This window comes from Zonotrichia leucophrys, chromosome 14 (genome assembly GCF_028769735.1).
Source record: "Zonotrichia leucophrys gambelii isolate GWCS_2022_RI chromosome 14, RI_Zleu_2.0, whole genome shotgun sequence".
In the NCBI taxonomy this organism is placed as follows: Eukaryota; Metazoa; Chordata; class Aves; order Passeriformes; family Passerellidae; genus Zonotrichia; species Zonotrichia leucophrys.
In genome coordinates, this window is record NC_088184.1 from 10,995,723 (window position 1) to 11,016,820 (window position 21,098).

Here is a 21,098-nt window from a genome sequence, read left to right on the forward strand (position 1 = left end):
CTCTTGCAAAGCAGTGAAATTGTTGTATTAGAACCATAAAAAGCAGCTAACCCAGCAAGAAGTTAATAAGGGTTTAAAAGCAATTTCTGCACAATCTGACATCCTGTGGATGTCATGTGGGGGTTAGAAAAACACTGGCATGTCTCCAACACATATCTACATATCACTTGCCATCAAGACACAGAAAAGTGAATCCAGAAGTCAATGACTCTATCACAGGGAATGAAAATCATCGACTCAGGCTGCCACCAGACATCTTGATTAAACAGGCAGAAGCTGAATAGTGCTGTTACTGAGAGTGTAATGTGACAGTCACAGAATCCTAAATGCACAGTTTGAATAATCAGAGGATAATGAGAACACTGATACCTGGAAATGGGTATCAAAAAGCCAACTCTGAAACAGGAGCGTATTTGACTTGCTGCAAGGCTGAAGAAGGATAAGAAACCCTGAAAAATGTGTTACAGCTATAGTGGTATATTTTAAATGCCACTATATTCTAAATGCCAACACTGTCATTTCCACAAAACTCAGTAAAGTTTGAGGGGAGAAAAAAAAATTTCTTGTTCAGAAAATTCAATGTGAAATGTCTACATTCTATGGCTCAAAGATGAATCCAATGCTGTTGCCCACAAAGCAAAGCCAGAGTGAGAGTGAGCAGGGAGGAATCACAGACCCCCAGTCCCTTCTGCTGGAAGGCAGCTCCAGTAAAACCACATTTGTTTCCAGGTGTCACATTCCAGAAGGATCACAGGCACAGGAGTTCAAAGAAGAGCAACAGAGCACATCAGGGACTGGAAGGAGCAGCAGGAGAGGAAGGATCATGGATGTGCTGCTTCACTGGAGGGGCAGTGAGAAACCCACTCAGCCACCAGCAGGATGGAAACACCAGCATGGGAGAAATTATTTATGAACTGTGGGGCAACACTATGGTTTAAAAAACTTTGCTTAATAACAGGTCCAACACAGCAGAACAATTTTTCTGCTTCACATACCCTACCAGCAAGCTTAGACTTCTGCAGAAGGTAATGTGCTTGCGCATGAGAACAGGATAGCTCTAAGCAGCACAAAATCTGTGGAGGGAATACACCCCCTCCACCTACCCCCACCAGAATAACTGCTGGCATACCCACACCCTAAAAATAGGAAAGGTGTGGGCATTGCAACAGAGAGCTTTGTAGAGCTTGTGAGTAATGTCAGGGCTGCTAGGGAACTGCAAACAAACTGAGGTGGCTTCATCAGATGAAGTTACACAAGGGAGTGTAGGATAATGACAAGGTAACTCACTCTCAGCAAGCTGAGACTCCTTTGCCACCAACAGAGACAGTGGCTGCCTTTAAAATGAGGGAGATCTCATTTTCTTAACATCAAATGGAAAACTTGCAGCTTTACAGACACGCTGCTTTAGGTCGAGGAGAGGAATCCCACTTAGAGGCAGGTCAGGCCCTGGTAAAAATTAGAAGTCAAGCAATATAGAAACTTGGAGAAGTGCTAAAACAAATTCACTGATCTCTAGAGTATTAGGAAAAGTTCAAGTCTTTGAAATCAGATAGCAGCAAGTGCCTGCCCAAGTCCATATAAAACAGAACAACCCCAAATGCAAATTATCCTGTATCTGACTCTGGATTCATGAGGCTTCTTGCAGAACTAATGGATATGACAAAATTACTAAAAGCATGTAGGAATAGATTAATTACATCCATAGTTAATGCTTGCCCCAGAACCTTTAAAAAATAACCCTGGGATTATTAAAGCAAAACTATTCCCCTTCACTATGCCCCTAATCTTTGAGGAATTGCTGCTCTTTCAAGACACCTTAAAGCCCCAGTTGTTGAAGGGAATTCAGGAACACTGCTGTGTCTAATTACAACACTTTCTCTTAAGTTCACACACTATTTTTGTTACTAGCTAATTGAGATTCATTACTTGAGCAGTTCTCCAATATTTTATGTAATTCAAGATAAATGATGAGCTTAGATATATGCTGCACCTTGCAATCAGGAAGGAAACTTGATCTCAGTTTTGGAGAGCAGGGGAAGGAGAAATGCCATTAAATGCTAAAGTTAGTTGTTATTCAACCCAAGGAGTCAGTCTCTGGAAGGAAAAAAAGAAGACCTATGTACGTTTAGATTCTTAGTTTATCAGTTACTCTTCGTATCTGAAAGCTTAAGCTATTGATGGTGAAACAACATCATCAGTGCCAAGTTTGAAATTCATATCGATATAGACCAGCAGCAATGAAAATTATTTAAATTCAGAATCAGGTGTCAAAAGCCATCACTGACCCTGGCTAAAAAAGTAACCTGTGAGAAGTAAAACAACTTCAAAACATTATGAATCAACAAAGGAACTAAATGTGACACAAGCCCACTCGAGGTGCTTTAAAACTAGAAACTGTTTTCAACATCAATGAGGAGGGTTGTGTTTGTGCAGAAGCTCCTTCAATGGAATCACCTGCCCCAGGAGGGGTTGGATGAATGGGTTTGTGATTTCCTCAAGGGCCACCATCATCTGGGCTGTTCGGCCACAAATGTCAGCTGTTGCTGCCACTTTACAGCCCTGCACCAGCCTCTCCTGGTTCCTTCAAAAATCAGAAACTTCTGAGTGAACACTAATCCACCTCTTGATTCCCTTCTCCAGACAGCCTCTACTCCAGAAGGAGTAAAGACCTGATATGCTTTCTACATTTTATTTCTATTTCTACATCTATATAATATATTACATGCATTAAAAAAATAGCAAACTATAAAAAAAGCTTCCAGCAACAGCCCTCGAATTTCTGTATTCTTTGAAAGGAAGGACAACATTTCAGCTTTAAAATCTCCCAGGCTTGGCACTGTTTGTAATAAAGTTTGACTGAGGACTGGGATCTGTTTCCATTGTGCAAAGCCAGCAGATAAACAACTGCCCTGGGTTGTCCAGGGCTGTCAGCAGTGCTGCCACCACACTCAGCAAAAACCACCCTGGGATCTGCAGAGTCAGATGATTTCCTCACGCCATGGGAAATTCTGCCTGTCTCTCACTTTTCTGTTTCTGTAACATGCCCTTGGTTTGTATTATTCTAGAAACACCTTTTTACTTTAAAGAAATCTCTGACATTCTTTGAATCTTGCCTGAATTTAAATTAGGCAATGAGAAAAATAAGATCTAGATAAAGAAAAGTGACAAATACTAACAGTATGGCATAAATAATTTCAAAAATAATTGTACTTCAGCACCTTATTTTTCAAATTTTAGTACATCATAAATAGTACTGCAAGGCTTAGGTAATTCACAGCACACATGCAGATAATATTATCTATTATTTCTACTTCAGATGATGTGAATCTTGTAGTTTCACATTCCTTTAGTGAGGTCTTTTCAGATCTCTCTCTATTCCTTTGATGGGTGATGGAGAAGCCCATATGTGCAGATCCATACGGCAATGAACTTTCCAAGCCAAACACAAGAACAGCAGCTTCCAGGAGAGGGTGGCTTGCCAAGACAAACAAGTTCTGCCAACATTTTAACACCATAGAAGGTCAGTTAGGTTATAATTAAACCTAATTACCATTCTCTGGAATTGCAACATCTTTTCAATTGACGTCGCCTAATGCTCAGAAAAGGATGAATTTTTGTTCTAGATTTTCCAAGAATCACATTAAGCAGACAATGGAGTATTCCCTTTAAATCTGAATCATCACTTACCATCATAAAGGAACGAGGCATGTCATCATTAAAAGGAAGAGATCTGAGTACTTTATTTAGCCACTAATACTTCATCACTCCTGCTTTTCCTTATTCCTCTAAAGTAATTCCCTATTCCTCTGAAGTAATTGGGGTTTTTTCCTTCTGTTCAGTACCACTCTGGGGTTTTTCCATTATTTCACTTTTTTTTTTTTCCTCTCAGTTTTATAACCTTTCTGCTTCAGCTCCCTACTTTTAATCCTCTCTCTATCTTCAGATCTTCCTGTGTGCTCCCTGAGCAAGCTGGGAATCTGACAGCAGTAACTTTTCTCTGCCAGCTGCTGCCTTGGAAGAGAACTGTGCTGGGAACCACCTGAAGGAAAAGATGAGATAAAAATTGGTAAAGCAAAATCTTTTTTCTCTCCCTCTTTCACAGAGGCCAAGAGAAAGTGAGAGAAGGGGGCAAAAAACAGGAGTAATTTGGCTGCTTTTCCTCCATCAGGAGTGTAAACCTGGTCATGCTCAGCCTGGTTGCATTCAAATGAGCAAGGAGCTGATCTGGGCTATCAAAGTCACCCAGCTCACAGGGGAGACCCTTCAGCTCCTCAGGTGCAGTAGCTGGGGGCTGCAGTTTGAGCTGGCATCAGCTGCTGCTGCATGTGGCCAGGCCATGGTGAAAAATCCTCTCCCAGCTAGGATGGCCTTCCAATAAAATGATAATTTGATCCCTCTGGAGACTGGAAAGCATCAAGGACCATTTGTTTTCAGAATCAAATAACAAAGCTGGAGAACTGGAAGACCTGCCCAGCAGTGGGGACCCCAGCAAAGGGGGCAAAGGTTGGCAGTGCTGCCAAGGGGAGCCAGGGCCTTGGTGCAGCCCTTGGAATCCTGCTGCTCTGCTGCAGGGCTGCTCTGCTGCAGGGCTGCACTGCTGCAGGGCTGCTCTGCTGCAGGGCTGCTCTGCAAGCAGCAGGAAGCCAGGATGCAGTGAGCAGCCCTGCCCTGCACACTGTGTGCCCGATTCCTGCCATCAATGCTCTCTTCATTACCTCCCCCAGACTGACAGCACGAGGCACAGCTCTGCACAGCTGTGCTCTCCTGCTGCAAACAGCCCCTCAATAAATAAAAATGACAGTTCCAGTTATCATATGGTACACTGAGCTCCACCTGTGCTACAGGAGCTGCACATGCCACCAGGCAGCTCAGATGCCACTTCACTTACCCACACTTCTGTCATGGAAGGCTTTTATTGTGGGTGGGGCAAAACACAAACCCACAGCACTCTTTTGTTTACTTCCAATTATATTAATTTCTTGCATCTATAAGATTTACTTATCCTCCCACAGATTATTCATGCCTGTAGCCCTGCAAAAGCATGTAGACTGAAATCCTTCACCCACTCAATATGCTGGAGAGCTTGCAGTAGATTTACAGAACCTGGATTTTTGTCTCCCTTCCCCAGCTAGTCTATTACTTCTTGGATTCATTTAAATCCAGTTATTATTTTTTGCAATCTTACTGGGTTGAAAAAAGGTCTGAGGTGTAAGAAGACTCTTCTACTATAACTGTAAGCTGTTTTTCTATAGTTAATAATGGTTCAAGACAGTCCAGGCACATTTGGGGCTAGAATGGTTATTATGGCTATGTTTGCCTGGCAGTTCAGCATCTTAAGACTACTCCTGTTAAGTCTACAAAATTCAAATTGTCTGTTGCTGAAATAATCCCTCACAACTTATTGCTGCACATACAACCCACAGACTCTGTATGATAAGACCAAATGACAGAGCTGGTTTTCTATTTCAGGGTAATTTGGTACAGGTTAAGTGAAACTCAAGAAGCAAATTTGTTCAAATATTAGTTCAAATATAATTTCATATTCTCCCATGTAACAAGACAAAAATCCATACAGATAACATTGGAATAACAAGCAAAACCCTACAGCTTGTTCCTTTATTTTGAAACCTGAAATGCATTATCTGGAGATCCACCGTTTACCAGAGCACACATAGCAGAGAGCAGGCTGAGCAGAGGGTTCAAAGCTATCTGTCAATCCATTTGCAGTTCAAACCAGTGGTGAACTGCTCCAGCTGTTTTCCAGATCAAAAATATTATTGTCATTTTGCTATCTCTGCATGCTGAGGGTTATGTAACAAAAATGCACATGTCCCTCTGCCTGGAATGCAATTAATTTCCTCCCTCCCCACTGTGAGTGGTAAGTAACAATTCAGACAGTCTGGATGCTTCAGTTTTGAGCACAGGCAGGGATGCAACCCTGGATTAATTCCACGTGGTAACCCACTATTTGTAACATGCCAGTCTTCTGGAGTCTTACAGCCAGGGTATATTTTGTAGTTTGGAAAAAAATAAACATTATCTTCCTGTTTGTACACGACCTCTTTACTGTCTGTGGGGCACCCTGAGTGCTTCGCTGCAGGTTTTTAGTTTAAGCACAGACTTTGCTTTATGCTGGAATTTTAAGTCTTCTTATAAGTGTGCTAACTGGGTGAAAGGATTGCTAACAATCTGAAATCAGCCAACTATACTTGCTGTACAATTTGGTATGCAAAAATCAGTCATTGTACACTATTAACTTTAAAATAGTGGCAAAATCCCATCTTAATATACAAATATCCAAACATTCTGCAGGTGGGTGAATTCAGACTCTGTAATGCTTAACCACTCCACGGAATTTGCTTATATAAAGAGAGCAAGTGGAAGTCCTTTGCCTAGAACAGCACACTCAAGAAACAAAACTCATTTTCTCAACCCAATCTTTTTTGGAATGTGCCTTTCATCTCTGTAAGTGCAGCTAAACCCATGATATTTATATAACAACCGTAAGATCTTCAGGACAGGAGCTGCCTTTCTATAAAATGTTTGCACCATACTTAACTTCTCTCTGCTGTTGCTGTAATAGAAACACAATGGGGTGATCAACTGTCCTCCAGGGTGTCAACTGAGATGAAACATTAACTTAGTGCTTGACTGCAGCAATTTCCTTTAATGTGTTATTGCTTGGTACAGCTTGCTCTGGGTTACTGGTTTACAGCTCACTTGTGTAGGCAGCACCTGCAGAGGTTTTACTGTTCTTACCTGGTTAAATAGGCCAGAGCTCGCTCACATCCCGATGGCTTTTTGGGCTCCACCTTTTTTATGGGGATTCCAGCTTCCCTCATCAGCTGTTTCTCTTTCTTCTTGCGCTCTTTTTTTAGTTTTCTTTCCAGTTTCCTCTTCTCCTCTGGAGTAAGTTCTTCCTCTTCCTCTGCAATAAGCTCTTCCTCTTCTTTTGTAGCCTGAAATAATAAACATTTAAATGAAGTGTTTAACTTTCTACAGGAAAGTGAACAAAACATGAATAAATGTAATTAAAGGGCACAGGTAATATTTAAAACAAGAAGGTTCAGGTTTCATATTTTTACTGTTCACTGTACTTCCATCACCTCTCTGCTGTGCCCAATTCCCAAAACTGCAAATGCTGCACTCAGGATCTGTCAAACTGCCCTATAAATGTTGATACTACTCTGAGAACCACAGGAACCTTCCACCTATGTATTAAACACCATTTTTAACACTTTTTGGGCTGTTTGCTCTCCCACACTCAACCCTGAGGAGGGATGTGAACAGCAGAGGATGTTTCACAGTGGATGGAGGGTTTGGATGATTTTTCAGCACACACACACTTCAGTGGGAGCAGTAAGGTTTCTGAGGATCCTCAGTTTGTGTTTGCTGTGTAACCACACACTTCCCTGTACTGAGAAAACCTCTGTCTGCCATGCAGAGGCTTCCTCTCAATTATGCCAAGGGCAAAGATGTGACAATTTCCTCCTTCATCCAAGACCTCTTGGAGATCCTTTAGCAATCTTGAGGAAACATATGCACAATCTTCAGTAGACATACAGAGATACATATCTCACAAAGGTTGACATTTCTTTAGGTTTACAGACAGAACAGTTAATTATTCACATCTAAAACCATATTACCATAAATATATGCATCAGTATATCCCAAATGAAAATAAATATTTTACATACACATGAAGAGCTTAAAATAGTTTATCTGATTATAAACATTGTGTTTATCCTGCATAATCCAGTGTGAGATTATGTTGTGTAGAAATAAAATGCTGCTCCAAAGCAAGATGAGATTCATTCCAGGCATTCCCAGATGTCTGAGGGAGGCAATTGCCAGGTATGGTCCTCTGCTAGAGCCTGGAGGCCAACTGGGTGAGAAAGAAATGCTCTTCCTATTCTCCCTGCTGCCCCCTCATCTGGTCAAGGAATCTGTAACTGGAACCTGAATGCACAAGAAGATAACTGCTTTATGGCAAGAGTGGTTAAAACCACTTTATAAGTTCACAAATCCTTGGTGTTAAATTAATTTGCGTCAGTCAAGGGCTTTGAAACACAAATCCAGACACAGAGTTAATAATGTTATTCTTGCTGACATTCAACCAAAGAATGTTAAACAAAGCAGTACCTGAACACAATCTTATTTGCCAAAGACACCTGTTGGGGTTAAAACATTTGTTCAGTGTCAATTCACCTATCATCTAAGCTGACTCTGACTCATCTTTTCAACTTGGTGTTTTCACAGGCTGAAGAAAGGTTAAGAAAGCAGAAATCAGAACTAATGGAAGTAGGACACTAAAGTGGAGTTGCTTTTTCTTGTTTAAAATACTTTTTAAGTACTTTTATGAAAGGCCAGCATTCATTACAAACACATGCAAAAAGGCAACATATGTTGCATTAGTATAGAAGACATTTTATAGTTCATGCTGAGAACAAAATAATATTTAGGGCGAAGGTAGAATTGAATTGTTACACAGGAAACAACGTTTTCATTTGAAAAGCCACCCTGGTACTTACTAAAATAACAACCCAGCCACACAAAGCCCTAGAAAACACTGAGGGTGGTCATTTATAAAGTGTTTGTAAAAGATTACTACAGCAGCTGTCCAACAGACGACACACTACAGTTAATCTTCTTTTAAAAATAATGTAATGAATTTGTTTACTTTTCTGTGAGCCATGAAGCTTTCAAATAAAGTGACTGTGGCACATCATTAGAGGCACTCTGATAAAGAAGCCTCTGCTTCTTCATACTTACAGTAAATGCATATCTTGGTAACTTCCCTTCCCCCCCTCCCCACATTCCTCGCATTATCAAAAAGCTTTTTATCCTTCTCCCTGACCGCTCCATTAAAAACAAAACAAGTTGCTCCCTCTGTGTAGGTCCCAACGTAAATACCAAGCCCTAACAACGTTTGTTTCCAGCATGGATGGGCTGTGGGCTGTGTGACACAAGAGCATTGTTCTCCTGCAGGGCTGTCCTGGCAGGAAAGGGTCGGGATTTGCAGCTGGAGGCACCTCCTGCTGCCCCACAGCATCAGCCAGGGAAAATGGATCAATCAGCCTGGGGCTCCCAGCACAGGTACTGACAGAGTCCTCAAACAACTTGCCCAGTTCCAAAGATACTTTTATCCATCCATGTCAACTTGGTTAATTTAATAGGATGTGCCACAGTCTGTCCTAGACTGGTTTTTAATTTGAAAACCTGAGGTTTTATGCACTTCAGAAAATACCTACATTTGGCTCACTACATTTGGTATAGTCCCTACTGAAGCTGAGGGTGATTTTATCAGTGAGGGTAATTTAACAGCAATTTATATTTTAAAAAACCTTCCCCCAAAACTGGCAATTTGAAAGAAAACAAAACCAAACCTTCCACTGGAATTTAAATCCTAGCTGCATTTATTATTTATTAATCTATTGATGCCCCTCTCCTTTCCTTAAACCAACAGCCTGAGATTTTAATTTTGTTTTCCCCAAACCATTAGTGTGACTGTTCATCTGGAAGATGTTTGTGACCCATTTGGATTAAGAGTTTTAGTGTTATGTCATTATTTAAACTAAAAAACCCAACCAACAGGACTTCATTGTTTTGAGGTCATAAATATTCCAGGTTGTCTCCTTCTATATTTATAAAGTGACATCACAATTTGTAGTGCCACAATTTAGCCTTAACTACAACATTGTAAAGCCCCTATTTGAGCATGTGAGACACTTGTTTATTGACATGATAAATTTAAACCACATGCACACAGAAAAACAGCACTTGCTTATTTGCAAAGCCTGCTGAGAGCTACCACACCACCTTGGGTTGTGGGCTCATTAGATCTCAACCTAAACAAGGTCAGGCCAGGTCAGCACACTTGAATGAATGACATTCAGAGGAGAGCCAGTGTTTTCTTGTGATTAAGGAGGTGGGAGTCTTCCACTTGTAAACTTTCCAGAAGGCCTGAAAAGGTGCTAAAAGGGATATTGCCACTGGATGCCATTTTTTGAGTGAAAGGCAGACCCCAAATCTTTCACACTTATGCTCATAAAAGCCCATGTCAGCTTTGCACAGGCACAGGGATATGAGCAAGCAAATTCCCAAAGTTTGTATCATACCATGTCCACCTGCTGGCAAAGTGCTGTGGGTGCCAACACACTGCCTTTCATCAATGCCAGTCTCCAACTTTCTGAACTGTGTGTAAATATAGCAATATGCTCTAAATAGTCCAAGACATCTGACTCGAAATAGCTGCAGGCTTCAGCTGTAGCACTTTTAGATACCAGTTGAAGTTTTCCATCATTCTTTGTAATCTGGAAATATTGCACAAATTTGAAACATTTTGTAAATGTTCCTTAGAAGTGAGCTTACAGTCCTAAATGGGGAGCCAGCTCACACAGACAGGAAGAGTTTAATACTATAAAGCAGCCCTGCTAAGCAATGCAGAACAGAGAAATACAACTAGAACTGGAAGAAAAACTAGCAAAAAGATGTACAGGTTCTCTTGAAGGTACCTGACCCTTTTTTTTTCTGCAATGAGAGTGGCAGAACCAAACAGGTGTTGTTTCTGAGGGCAGTTTTTGTATCTGCATAAAAGCTTCTACTCCCAGGGGACTATGAACTGCAATAGCTGAGCAAGCAGCACCAAGAAGGGAATAACAGCACTAATAACAGTGAACTAATTGTGTTGTGCTTCTACAGAGCACTAAGTGCATTTTTATATTTGCTTCCAGTCCTTGATGGCCTCACACTTAAGTAGAACTGAAGATATCTCCTAAAGACTTCTGTTCCTCCTCCTCAGTCCTTCAAAATTCCCACATTTGCACCCCTGGCTGTCCATAGCCAGCACAGAATAATGTTGGCAGAGTCAGAAACTCTGAGGAATTGCCACAGTGAACCGAATCCCCATCTATGACATTCTGCCTTTGGGATTCGTCTCTGTAGGTCTGAACTTCCTGCCTGATCAGGGTTTTGGCTTTGCTGCCAAACCTATAGAAGAAACCACAAACCAAGCCACATCACCAAATTCACTATTTATTAGAACCAGTGAATCCAGCTCCTCCAAAACCAATATCCTTTTATCCTTTTCTCCCAGCACAGCACAAGAAGTCTGTAAAACAGCAAGACAAGCAACAGCATAAATTCAAAGAATTAAATAACAGTGACAAACATATAAAAAGGGCGTCAAATGTTTGAACTCCAGAGAGTTCAAAATGGAGGGGAAATGGATTATATGGCTTATTTCATAGTAGAAGCATTGTATCACCTTGTTTGTTCATGAAGCTCATGTTATTTCATAACTTTTAACACAGAGAATGTCAAAAGGGGCTTTGTTCACTGACCAAGAGCTACTGACACATCATGTAATGGCTTCTGCTTGGGAGCAGCCTTTTGCCCCCCAAATGCCCCGTGGACGACATCAGCATGCAAAACGTCCTGTTTCTGCCTCACACAATGCACATGAACCCAGATAAATACCTGGCCATCTGCCAGCCTAAAAACAAAAAGCGGAATCTATAAACACAGATCAAAACCCACGGAGAAGAAAGGCTGGCAGACCCTTAGACAAAAGGTTCATAAAAGAAAGACTGACAAATTATTTACTATCCAAGGCTGGCCAAAGGGTTGTGCTACGACTACAGCTAGAGAATTTGCATAAAACAGTTCAAGGCCATACTAAATTTAAATAATTATTTTCTACTATTTAGTATTCCATGAAAAGAAGAAGTATGACCAGAGAGGGCATTTAAAATTTCATTATCGTGCAGAAAGCAAATTTTAAATGAAAAGCAACATGCAGAAGTACTCTTTATACAATGTCTGTAGCACTTACAGAGGAAGACCTTTCACAAATTATATACCACTCAAAGAAAAATATAACATTTTTGGTAAAAGCAAGGTGTTTGTAGAATCTCAACTTCTCACAACAAAAACATGGGCAGTAATTTATATTAAGTTGATTAGGAAAGCTTTCTGTAGATTCAACCCAGGCAGAGAAGCCTCAAACAAGTTCTGCAGGAAACCAGACTGAAGTAAGAACAGCCTTTTTATCTTTCTGTTCCAGGAAAGGATTCTTTTTGTGGTCATGTAAATGTTGGGATTTTGTTTGGGTTTTTTTATAAAAAGCCTCCTTGTGTATACAGCTACAGTATCTCAGGAACACAAGTGATCAGGTAGCACCCTAAACTTGCAGCTGTAATTCAGAATAGATGCACCTTGATGAGCTTGAAACCTGGTTTAATTTACAACTGTGTGATCTTTGCATGTCTCAGATTTACAGCCAATTGTGAAGAACACATAAAGTGTTATCATTAGCAACTGCTGAATAAGAAGAAATTGAACAATTTACTAAATTACATGAAAGCATTTACAGGCACACAGAATACACAACTTAAAGAATGCAGCTTGTTGAATTCTACTTTATAGACTGTTACTCCTATAAAGTACATACTCCTGCGCTCTGGCAGATTAAGTTCTGAGGCATAAATTAGGATCGTATTGTATTTCTCATTTTTCTCCACCAGTATCTAAGCCCTGAGTACAACAGAAATACTTCAGAACCACCACAACTGCAGACTCGGGGAATGCAGTTTTGCCTCATTTGCAACTACAGTGCGGCCAGGAATTTTCACATATTTGCTGAAGGATTTTGCTTACTCCCCTATTCTTAATTAAACAGTGTTAAGCAATCAGGAGAACATGGAACTGCAAAAAAAAAAAAAAAAAAAAAAAAAGGAACCCCCTCGGAAATCATTTGTATCCACATCCCTGTGGCTTACACACAGCCCTTTTAACCCCTCCCCAGAAACGCAGAGGAATTTTAATAGAAGGAGCACGAGACTGTCGCAGCACTCAGCGCTTTCACTGCCACCAAAGTCGCCCCCTTTAGTGGTGCTGACAATTTCTTCTGAGGCTTAAAAAGGCTTTGGGCTGCGAGAGGAGGTAGAAGCAGAGCAGAGGCTGTTTTGAAATCCTTGCTGGAGAATTAGAAAAAAAATAAATAAACCAACCCCAAACCACGAGCTCGATCTCCTCCAATGAAAGAGGTACCACAGGGTGTAGGCAGGTTGCCAGGCGAGCTCGGCAGCGTGACCGCACTGCATTGAGTTTCTTTAATGAAAGCCAGGAAAGAACACATTACACAGTGTTTCTTCTGAGAGCCAGCGAGCCTCCAGTGATTGAAATCAATAAAAACAGTCGGCAAGGGGCCCAGTGGGGGAAGAGAGAAATCTCCACTACAGCATTCAGTTTGCTTTCCACTTTCTCCCTCCCCCTCTAAAGTTAAACTCCGAAGATCACCATGACAAGCTCCCTCGCTTCCAGCGCTGGGAAGACGCTGGTGGGGATTTAAAGGAAGCGAGCGCTTTCCTTCGCCTCCCTGCCTTCGCTCTCCCCCCAGCGCGGAGGAAATGAAAGGCTTGTTCGGAATTTGAATCCCGCCTGGAAAAACTTCATTGGACAAGTGCATCGCTCTGCATTTCAGGAAAGGGATGGATTTTATGGTCAGAGAATGCTAAAAGGTGAGAGCGGGAAGCAAAGCAGGAATCCGATCCAGCCGGAGCCCACGAACAGGGTAGGATGTCCAAGCCGGCGGAGGGGACCTCTGGAGCTGCGGGACGGACTGCGAGCAAGTGCCTGAGATCATCCACATCCTGAGGCTCCTGGAACGCTGGGGCACGTGACGGACACACCAAAACCAGGTAAGCAGAACCTGCTTTGGAGAATCCCCGTCCCGCGTCCGACAGCCCGGAGACCCTTGTGCTCCAGCCTGCACAGTCTGCCCCACGTCCGCTCTCGTTAACCTTGGGCGACTTAACGCTAAGCTTGTCCCGTCTGAGAACCGTGTCAGGCCACTAATCCTCACTGAACTATAAACCGTGCACAAAAGCCCTTTGTTTACCCGTTTTGTGTTGAATTTGCGAGCTGACAAGGTAGGACAGAGCCATTGCGTAAGTGCAGCCCCCCCAGGAGCTGCCGCTCCACGCGGGCCCGCTCGGAGCAGGGGAGCACGGCTGACCCCGCACGCTGGAGCTGCCTGAGATCTGAGAGAACGCCAGTAATGGATTTCTAATATGGTCCATATTTATCTATTTTATTTATGTATTTTAATCACCATAGCAGCCACATACAGAACATACTTGCACCGAGTTCCATGTGCTGCTCTGCACCGCGACTCGCAGCAGTGCATGCACGGGGGCTAGGCTGATTGTTTTGTCGAAAAGAACTTGGCAATTAGTTGTTAACACAGCCAAGGGGGATTTCTGGCACATTATTTAGGAACGACACAGGTTTATGCAGCACGTGTGTAATTCGCCGTTACCCTAATGCAAACAGGCGTTTTCCCCAATAAAAATGGGGAAGGCACAGATAACAGCTGTAGATCACAACATTCTTCTCAAGTTTTTGGCCAACTTCAGATGATTTACGTAGACCTCAGTGAGACACAGAGAGCGAAATCAAAGCCTGCCTTCTGCAAGGCAAGCAAAAGTAATGATAGCTCCATCTCTTCTCCAGCAGAGGCAGGAATTCACTGGGACAGATAATAAATAGGTGCCTGTGGAGCAAGAGCAACAGTGCTTGTCCCCCTCACGCTGGTCATCAAGAGATGTTGACAGCAACACACATGCTCACTGCTGGAGAGGGACTGGATGCCTCCACTCCCACTTAAATGTTTCAGAACCTCTTTATCCACAGCCTGCAGGGCACAAAGTCTGAAGGTAGAGAGAAGAGACTCCAGCTCAGTACCAGCAGACAGAATGCAGGAATTTAGTACAGCAAGTGCAGATGTGCATCTGCAGGTGCAGTGTTGCTCTTTCCTTGGAAAATGCACACTTTAAAGGGTCATTTTGTTATTTGCATATCACACAGAAATGGATGACTCACCCACTTAAAGAATGACCCGGAGAACACCACCATGACCAAAAGTAAATGCCATAAGTTGAAGCATGAACTATTCTAATAAAGCTATAAAAATAGCTGAAGCAGTATTTAAATAGTAAGAAGTTTCTAGACTAATTTATTTATCCAGTTTTGAACTTTTCACACAAAACGATCACAAAATTATAGCTGAAGGTGTAATTAAAGAACAATAATTTACAACAAAAAAGCAAAGTTATGATTCATAATAGAATAGGATCCTACATGGAGTTCTGGGCATACCCACAGACCCACAGTTCATTTTGCAGAGTCAGTTCCCTGTTTTGCCTCCCCTGCACAGATCCTTTGCAGAAATGACAGCACCTTCCTAGCTCAGGAATCACAGCAATCATTCCCACACCAATCAACAAGTCTGCTTTGCGCTACTCTTGGAGCTAAATTTATCCTTATGCAGAGGAACTCATTAAAGTCTTTATTTAACGTTTCAGACAAGGAAAGCTTAGGTGGGACTTACACAACACATACTGCTTGTACTGACATTCTCAAGCTCAAGTGATATTCCTCTCCATTACTCCCTCAGCAAACATAGAATTATTACCTTTAAAATGTGGGATATTTTTGTTCACAGTGATGCATTTTTCAGAAGCCAAGTGGCACAAGTGACCACTGTTAATGGAATATCTTCTTTTCAAAGACACAACATAGAAAGAAATGTATTTTCTCTATCAGAAGTTGTGATCAAATACGGATATTCTAGCAGTCATACCAGGGTTTTTCAGGCCTGTCAATGTTGTTATAGCTGATTCTGTGCACAGTGACCTATCCTTCAGACTCTGCCTCTGGAAGAATCCCATGTTGCTTTGCTGAGTCGGGTACAAAAGAAAAGAACTATTGGGAACCAATTTCTCATTTTTCTACCAGTCTTGGAGGTTCCATATCAATAGGAGTACTTTGTCCTCAATAATGAAACACGTCTTCATCACAGAGTTCCTAATAGCTCATGACAATTGTCCTTACAGCAGTGCTTGCTGGTGAAAGAGCTGTTTGAAAACAGTCCATAGGGTTTTGAAATAGTCAGAAAAATAGATGGAAGTATTTTAAAGGTGGAAGGACAAACACTTTGTTTTAATATCTCCCATTTAAGTCTTTATGAAGGAAAAGATCTGGGATTATAAAAATCAAGTTGAAAGGCCATTCAAAAAAGGCTGAAATTCAGCATTAAAGGTGCAAACATGAGAGTCTGTTGAACAGCTGGATAGCCTGTGTTCTGTGAAACAATATTCATGCCTGCACTGGGGGGAAAAGAGCCTTGCCATCCCTTTCAAATGAACATGATCTGACACTTCTTGAATATGGTAAAGCTTCAAGGTGTCTCCTTTCCTATTTATACCAGTGGTTCATGTTCACAGTGCTGGATTCACTCAGCTGAGTATATTTAGTTTGCTCAGTCTCAAATTGACAGCTTCTCTGTAATGTACCCATTCTGACTTAAAAATGGAACATAATTAACATACAGCTGGAGAAGGTACATTTTTGCTATTTATGGGAACGATTAGTGAAGCTGAAGATTAAATATTAAGTAGAAAATAAATGGTTATTGATCCATAAGAAAGGCGGTTTTCCCTACAATTCAAACAGGAATCCTTGTATTTGACTTGGGAAGACATTTTTTGTTAAAAACAAGGTCAACAAAACCCATTAAAAACTTCATACCTCCTTACCAACAAGCTGTCACTGTCTTCAGCTACAGAGTCAACAGGATGCAGAGATACAGGGAATGAATGTCCTGGGACATACACACTACTCTCAAACCCCCCATATTCTCTCAGACCTAACAGAACTTTTTTTCCTGAATTTCTTAATAAAAACCAGCACCAGTTTTACTCAGTTATACCAAGATCTTCTCCAAAACCAAGCAAAATATTCCAGAATGTGTTTCATCCATACCTGCATTTATATACACTCAGCTGCACATGCACACGTAGGCAGGAACATGCAATTTTCAATTTGTGAGAACAAGACCCAAGAGAAGACACTCAGGGAAATGGAGTGGGCAGGATTCATTTCTTTAGCAGAATGTGATCATTTCATGATTCAGTCACCCTAAAATAGACACCCACAGCAGCACTTGGAACATGAGCAGCCTCTCAACTGTCCTGCACCTTCATCCCGAGCGTGAGGGATCAACAACCTCAGCACAGTTCTTGCCTCTTGGTTTGCTTTAAAATCAGCTAAATTGGCTGGGAAAAGAGAGACACCTTTCACCTTAAGCAAAATAAGGAAGAAATGTGATGGGCATTACTGATTTTTGCATTTGACTTCCTGCCTAGTGATAACCAGAGACGGATGACTGAGATTGTGACAATTAATTTGTGTGAAATGATCCTTTCTCTAAATATATATCAATTCCACTAGGAGACCTTTGAACACCTGCATGCAGAATTTGAAAATGTTTAAAGAAACAAGTACTATAAAACTGTATTTCAGGCACAGTTCAGTTGCCACTGAACATCCTGCTTTAAGAAGTTCTTTCTCAAGGGAGGACTCCTCTAAAGGAGGAATGTTTTTTTTTAAGAGCTGGCATGAATTACACAATCAAACTTTCCTTCAGGTCTGCATGCTGCTCTTCAAATCCCCATGAGCAAGTGCAAGTGGTACTTCACATGACTGGTAGGGAGAAAGAATTTGAATTTGTTTGTAAGTTTAAAATGGTATCCTGAAAGTTCCTTAAGAAGATTCCATCCATAATTTTGAAAGTCTTTGAAAATAAAGTCTAACACATTCGAAAATCCTATTTATTTAGCAAGGCTCTCCATGTTTTCTGTTCTATAGCTCTCTGAGTAACTATACATCTCTGATAACAACTTTTAAGTCTCCAAATTTATCACACAGCTGAAAATACTGAAATGACATCTGGTTTTTATAGCATCAGGTGTGCCTTCATTATGCGTTTGTGAGACAGAGCAGAAAATTGAAAAACAATTATGATTTAAGAAGCTAAATTAAAACCTGTTGACTGTTTAGTAAAAATGCTCCATAAAACCTGTTTGTATTCCAGCAGACCCCACTGAAAAGCATCATTGTAAAAGCAGCACAAAACAAGGTGTTGGTAGCATTTGCTTATTTTGGAATTAAGGCATCTAGAAAATGATCCTAAAATCAAATTGTATTAATTTGCATTTCAATAATAAGTAGCTTAAGCATATTTATAAAAGAAGTATAGAATCTACATGGACAGAATTTACAACTCATGATAGTTTTAAAGTCAGGCTTTACCTGTTGAACTTATATTTTACATCTTTGATAAACCAAATATAAACACAACAGGAAGCAACAGCTGCCCACGTAATTTCAAAGTTAAGTACAAAACAAAGTGGAAAACTACAGATGGCATAAGATGTGAAATACAAGAAAGCCTGGACTCGGCAACAGGAGGATTAAGTTTATCACATACCTGTTCTGTTATCACATAATTTTGCAGGGATCAAAAGAAAGTTTTAAGATAGGAACAACAAGGAACTTCTTCATGGCACACAGGGCAGCACAGGACTGGAGATGGCATTAGAGAACGCAGATGGTCAAAGGTAAATGTTTGAGTTGTTGCTGAACCAAGAGTCAACATTTCCATAGTGCACAGGGATAATGGCTACAGTGGGATTAGACTGCAGAGCTTTGGAAGTAAAGTAGTTTATGAAGTAGTTTATCTCCTTTTAAAAAGGAGAGCAGAGGAAGAGAGAGAAACAGCAAATGGAAGGTCCATCTCAAGGGAAATCCTGATCTTCAAAACAAAATTTTAAAAAATTAAGCAGTCTGGAAAAAAGCCAAGATGTCATAATTCATTGTTGAATGGCAACAGAAAAGCTTTGTATTTCTTTTTGTAATTGCAAACAATAAAATATACTTCGAAACAGAAAAATTGAACTAAAATGAAAATATTCTGCCTTAATGAGAAACATTCCATTATTGTGAATGTGAAATGAGCAAGCAGATATGATACTTCTCTGTTGAAGACTGAAGTAAAAGTCAATATGTTTCCTAAAACATGTTAAGTAAAATTGCAGTCTCCAAAGGAGAAAAAAAAATCAGGTTTCACAAAGAAATTTCCTTATCTTTTCTTTTTTTTTAACTTTCTTTAAAAAATAATGCTTTCCCTTGCAATACTGGGAGCTAAAATTGTACTGGAAGGTCATAAGGTGGAAAATGGAGATAAGATCTCCTGCCAGGGATGCAGGAAGCATGGTTACTGAAATGTGAAGTCAAGGACAACAGGGATCTCTGGAAAAATTAGGGAAGCCAGGAAAATCAGAACCTGTTTTTCTATTAAGATAGCAAAGACAAAACATTGCACTTCCTGCACAGATTCTTCCAGATTCACTGAGTGACCTCTTCAGTTATTTAAAGCTTTCATAAAATCTGTCATTGAACCTTAAAAACTTTTGACTCCAAAAATTCCAAAGCAGTTTTGAAGCACTGGCTTCTCTCCCACTGTTCATGACCAACCAAGCATCCAGGAACAGTAAGAGGTGAAAATTCATGATAGATTCCTACTTTCAAGTTACAGAAAGTTATCACAGCCACATTTATATGATTTAAGTACTTGATGACTTAAGTCTGCCATACCTTATGAACAATAGGAATAGAAAATCTGAAATAAATACACAAAATGCATGAAACAGGGTCAGCAGCAAGGCCAGGAGAGATTGAGGTTGTGCAGAATGATGATAGACCTGGGCCCTACAGCTTCCACACAATGGAAAGCTGAGCTTAACCACCAAAGGAATTCTGCAGCAGAGAAACAGTGAGCAAAGCTCCAAAGAGTAGGTAATAAAAGTTTGCATAACATTTTTCAACTAGCTTGTAGTTATTTTAGGGCATCTGAGAGTTTAGAAAGGTACCACACCGTGGTTTAACTACTATAATTAACATAATTAACAGTTCTGGTCTATGCGTTCTAATGTTTAGGTGCATGATTCAATTCTAGTTGCAGTCAGGGTTTCTAAATTTCAAGTGTTTTTAAGCATCAGCAGAACATTCTATTACTGCATTGCTGGGCTAGGTTTGGCCAAGGGTGAGATGTTGTGGTTAGCAATATCTGATCTGAGATGCAATTTCATAATTACTTCAGGGATTCCTGCTGCTCTAAAGAAGGCAGTGGGAATTATCTGAACAACCAGAAAAAGAACAACAGTGATATAAACTGAGAATTCAAACAGCACCCAAAATGGAGAGAAATGCATAAACTCTGCATACAGGAGGCCCTCACTGGCAAAATATATAGAATGTTCTTAAGCTGACAGTTTTATAACTCTAAATGGTTTTGCAAATGAAATCCAAACAAAAGAGCAGAGATGTACTCTAAATCACTCAGCAATTGCTAGTTAGAAAAACCAGCAACCACTAACTCCTGCAAACAAAAACAGTTGCCTTAGGAAAGCTTAATGAATGGGAAAGATGTCAGAGTTTTTGTTGTTCTTCTTTCAGCTTTATTTTTCTGTGTTCCTGAATCTGTACACATAATGATTCAGTTCACCCTGACAAATACTGCATAACCAACTATCAATCACAGCAACTTTTTATATGTTGAGAGCAGTCAGATACCAAGTGATAAAACGAGTTCAGGCAGAGGGCATATGTTAAGCAGCTGTGAGTCCTTTACTCTGTCTGTAACCTAAAAGCTTAATGTCATTACACAGAGCTCTGATTTCTTCCTTGCCTGCCTTACACTAGAATACCCACATTATATGGAATAGAGATTACTGACTTAATGGAAGAGATAGAGCCACATAGTGACTGCAGAGGAACAAACAATGTGCTTATAAATTAGATGGAGCTTATTCTGCTCACAGTGAAAGATTACACACCCAAGTGCTGCTGTTTAGGCTCTAAAGAAAGCTTTACACTTATTAATATAAATCTCAGGTAATAGTTTTAGGAACAATTTAAACCTGCAGAAGTCAGTACTGCTGCCAAAAGACACATTCCCCATCTCCCACCTCTTCCTTGGCACAAGCGTTTGCAGAGTTTTGTAAACCCATGTGGGCAAAAATTACCTCTCTGCCCCCTCACAAAGGTTACGTTATTACCAAATCAGTTTGTTAATTTGATTCACTGTGAACATTTCTGCCAGCAAAAGGAGGAGGTGACACAAAGGTGGAAGCAAGTGGAGGTGCAGCTTGTGGATCCCATTTTTTGCACCCTCTGGCTGAAGACACCGTTTCTTA

The 21,098-nt window shown here is 40.7% G+C and overlaps 2 protein-coding genes across 5 annotated transcripts in view; one reads left to right on the forward strand and one right to left on the reverse strand.

Annotated features, from left to right (window-relative positions):
* Nucleotides 1–21,098, reverse strand: part of C14H7orf50 (chromosome 14 C7orf50 homolog) — a 120,330-nt gene that overhangs the window by 18,211 nt on the left and 81,021 nt on the right. For all 4 annotated transcript variants that reach the window (XM_064726115.1, XM_064726116.1, XM_064726113.1 and 1 more), the window contains exon 3: nt 6,760–6,959. In XM_064726115.1, the coding sequence (XP_064582185.1) occupies nt 6,760–6,959 (200 nt within the window). The remainder of the gene's footprint in view (nt 1–6,759; nt 6,960–21,098) is intronic.
* Nucleotides 13,173–21,098, forward strand: part of GPR146 (G protein-coupled receptor 146) — a 48,384-nt gene continuing 40,458 nt past the window's right edge. The window contains exon 1 of the mRNA XM_064726109.1: nt 13,173–13,700. The gene's annotated coding sequence lies outside the window, so the exon portion shown is untranslated. The remainder of the gene's footprint in view (nt 13,701–21,098) is intronic.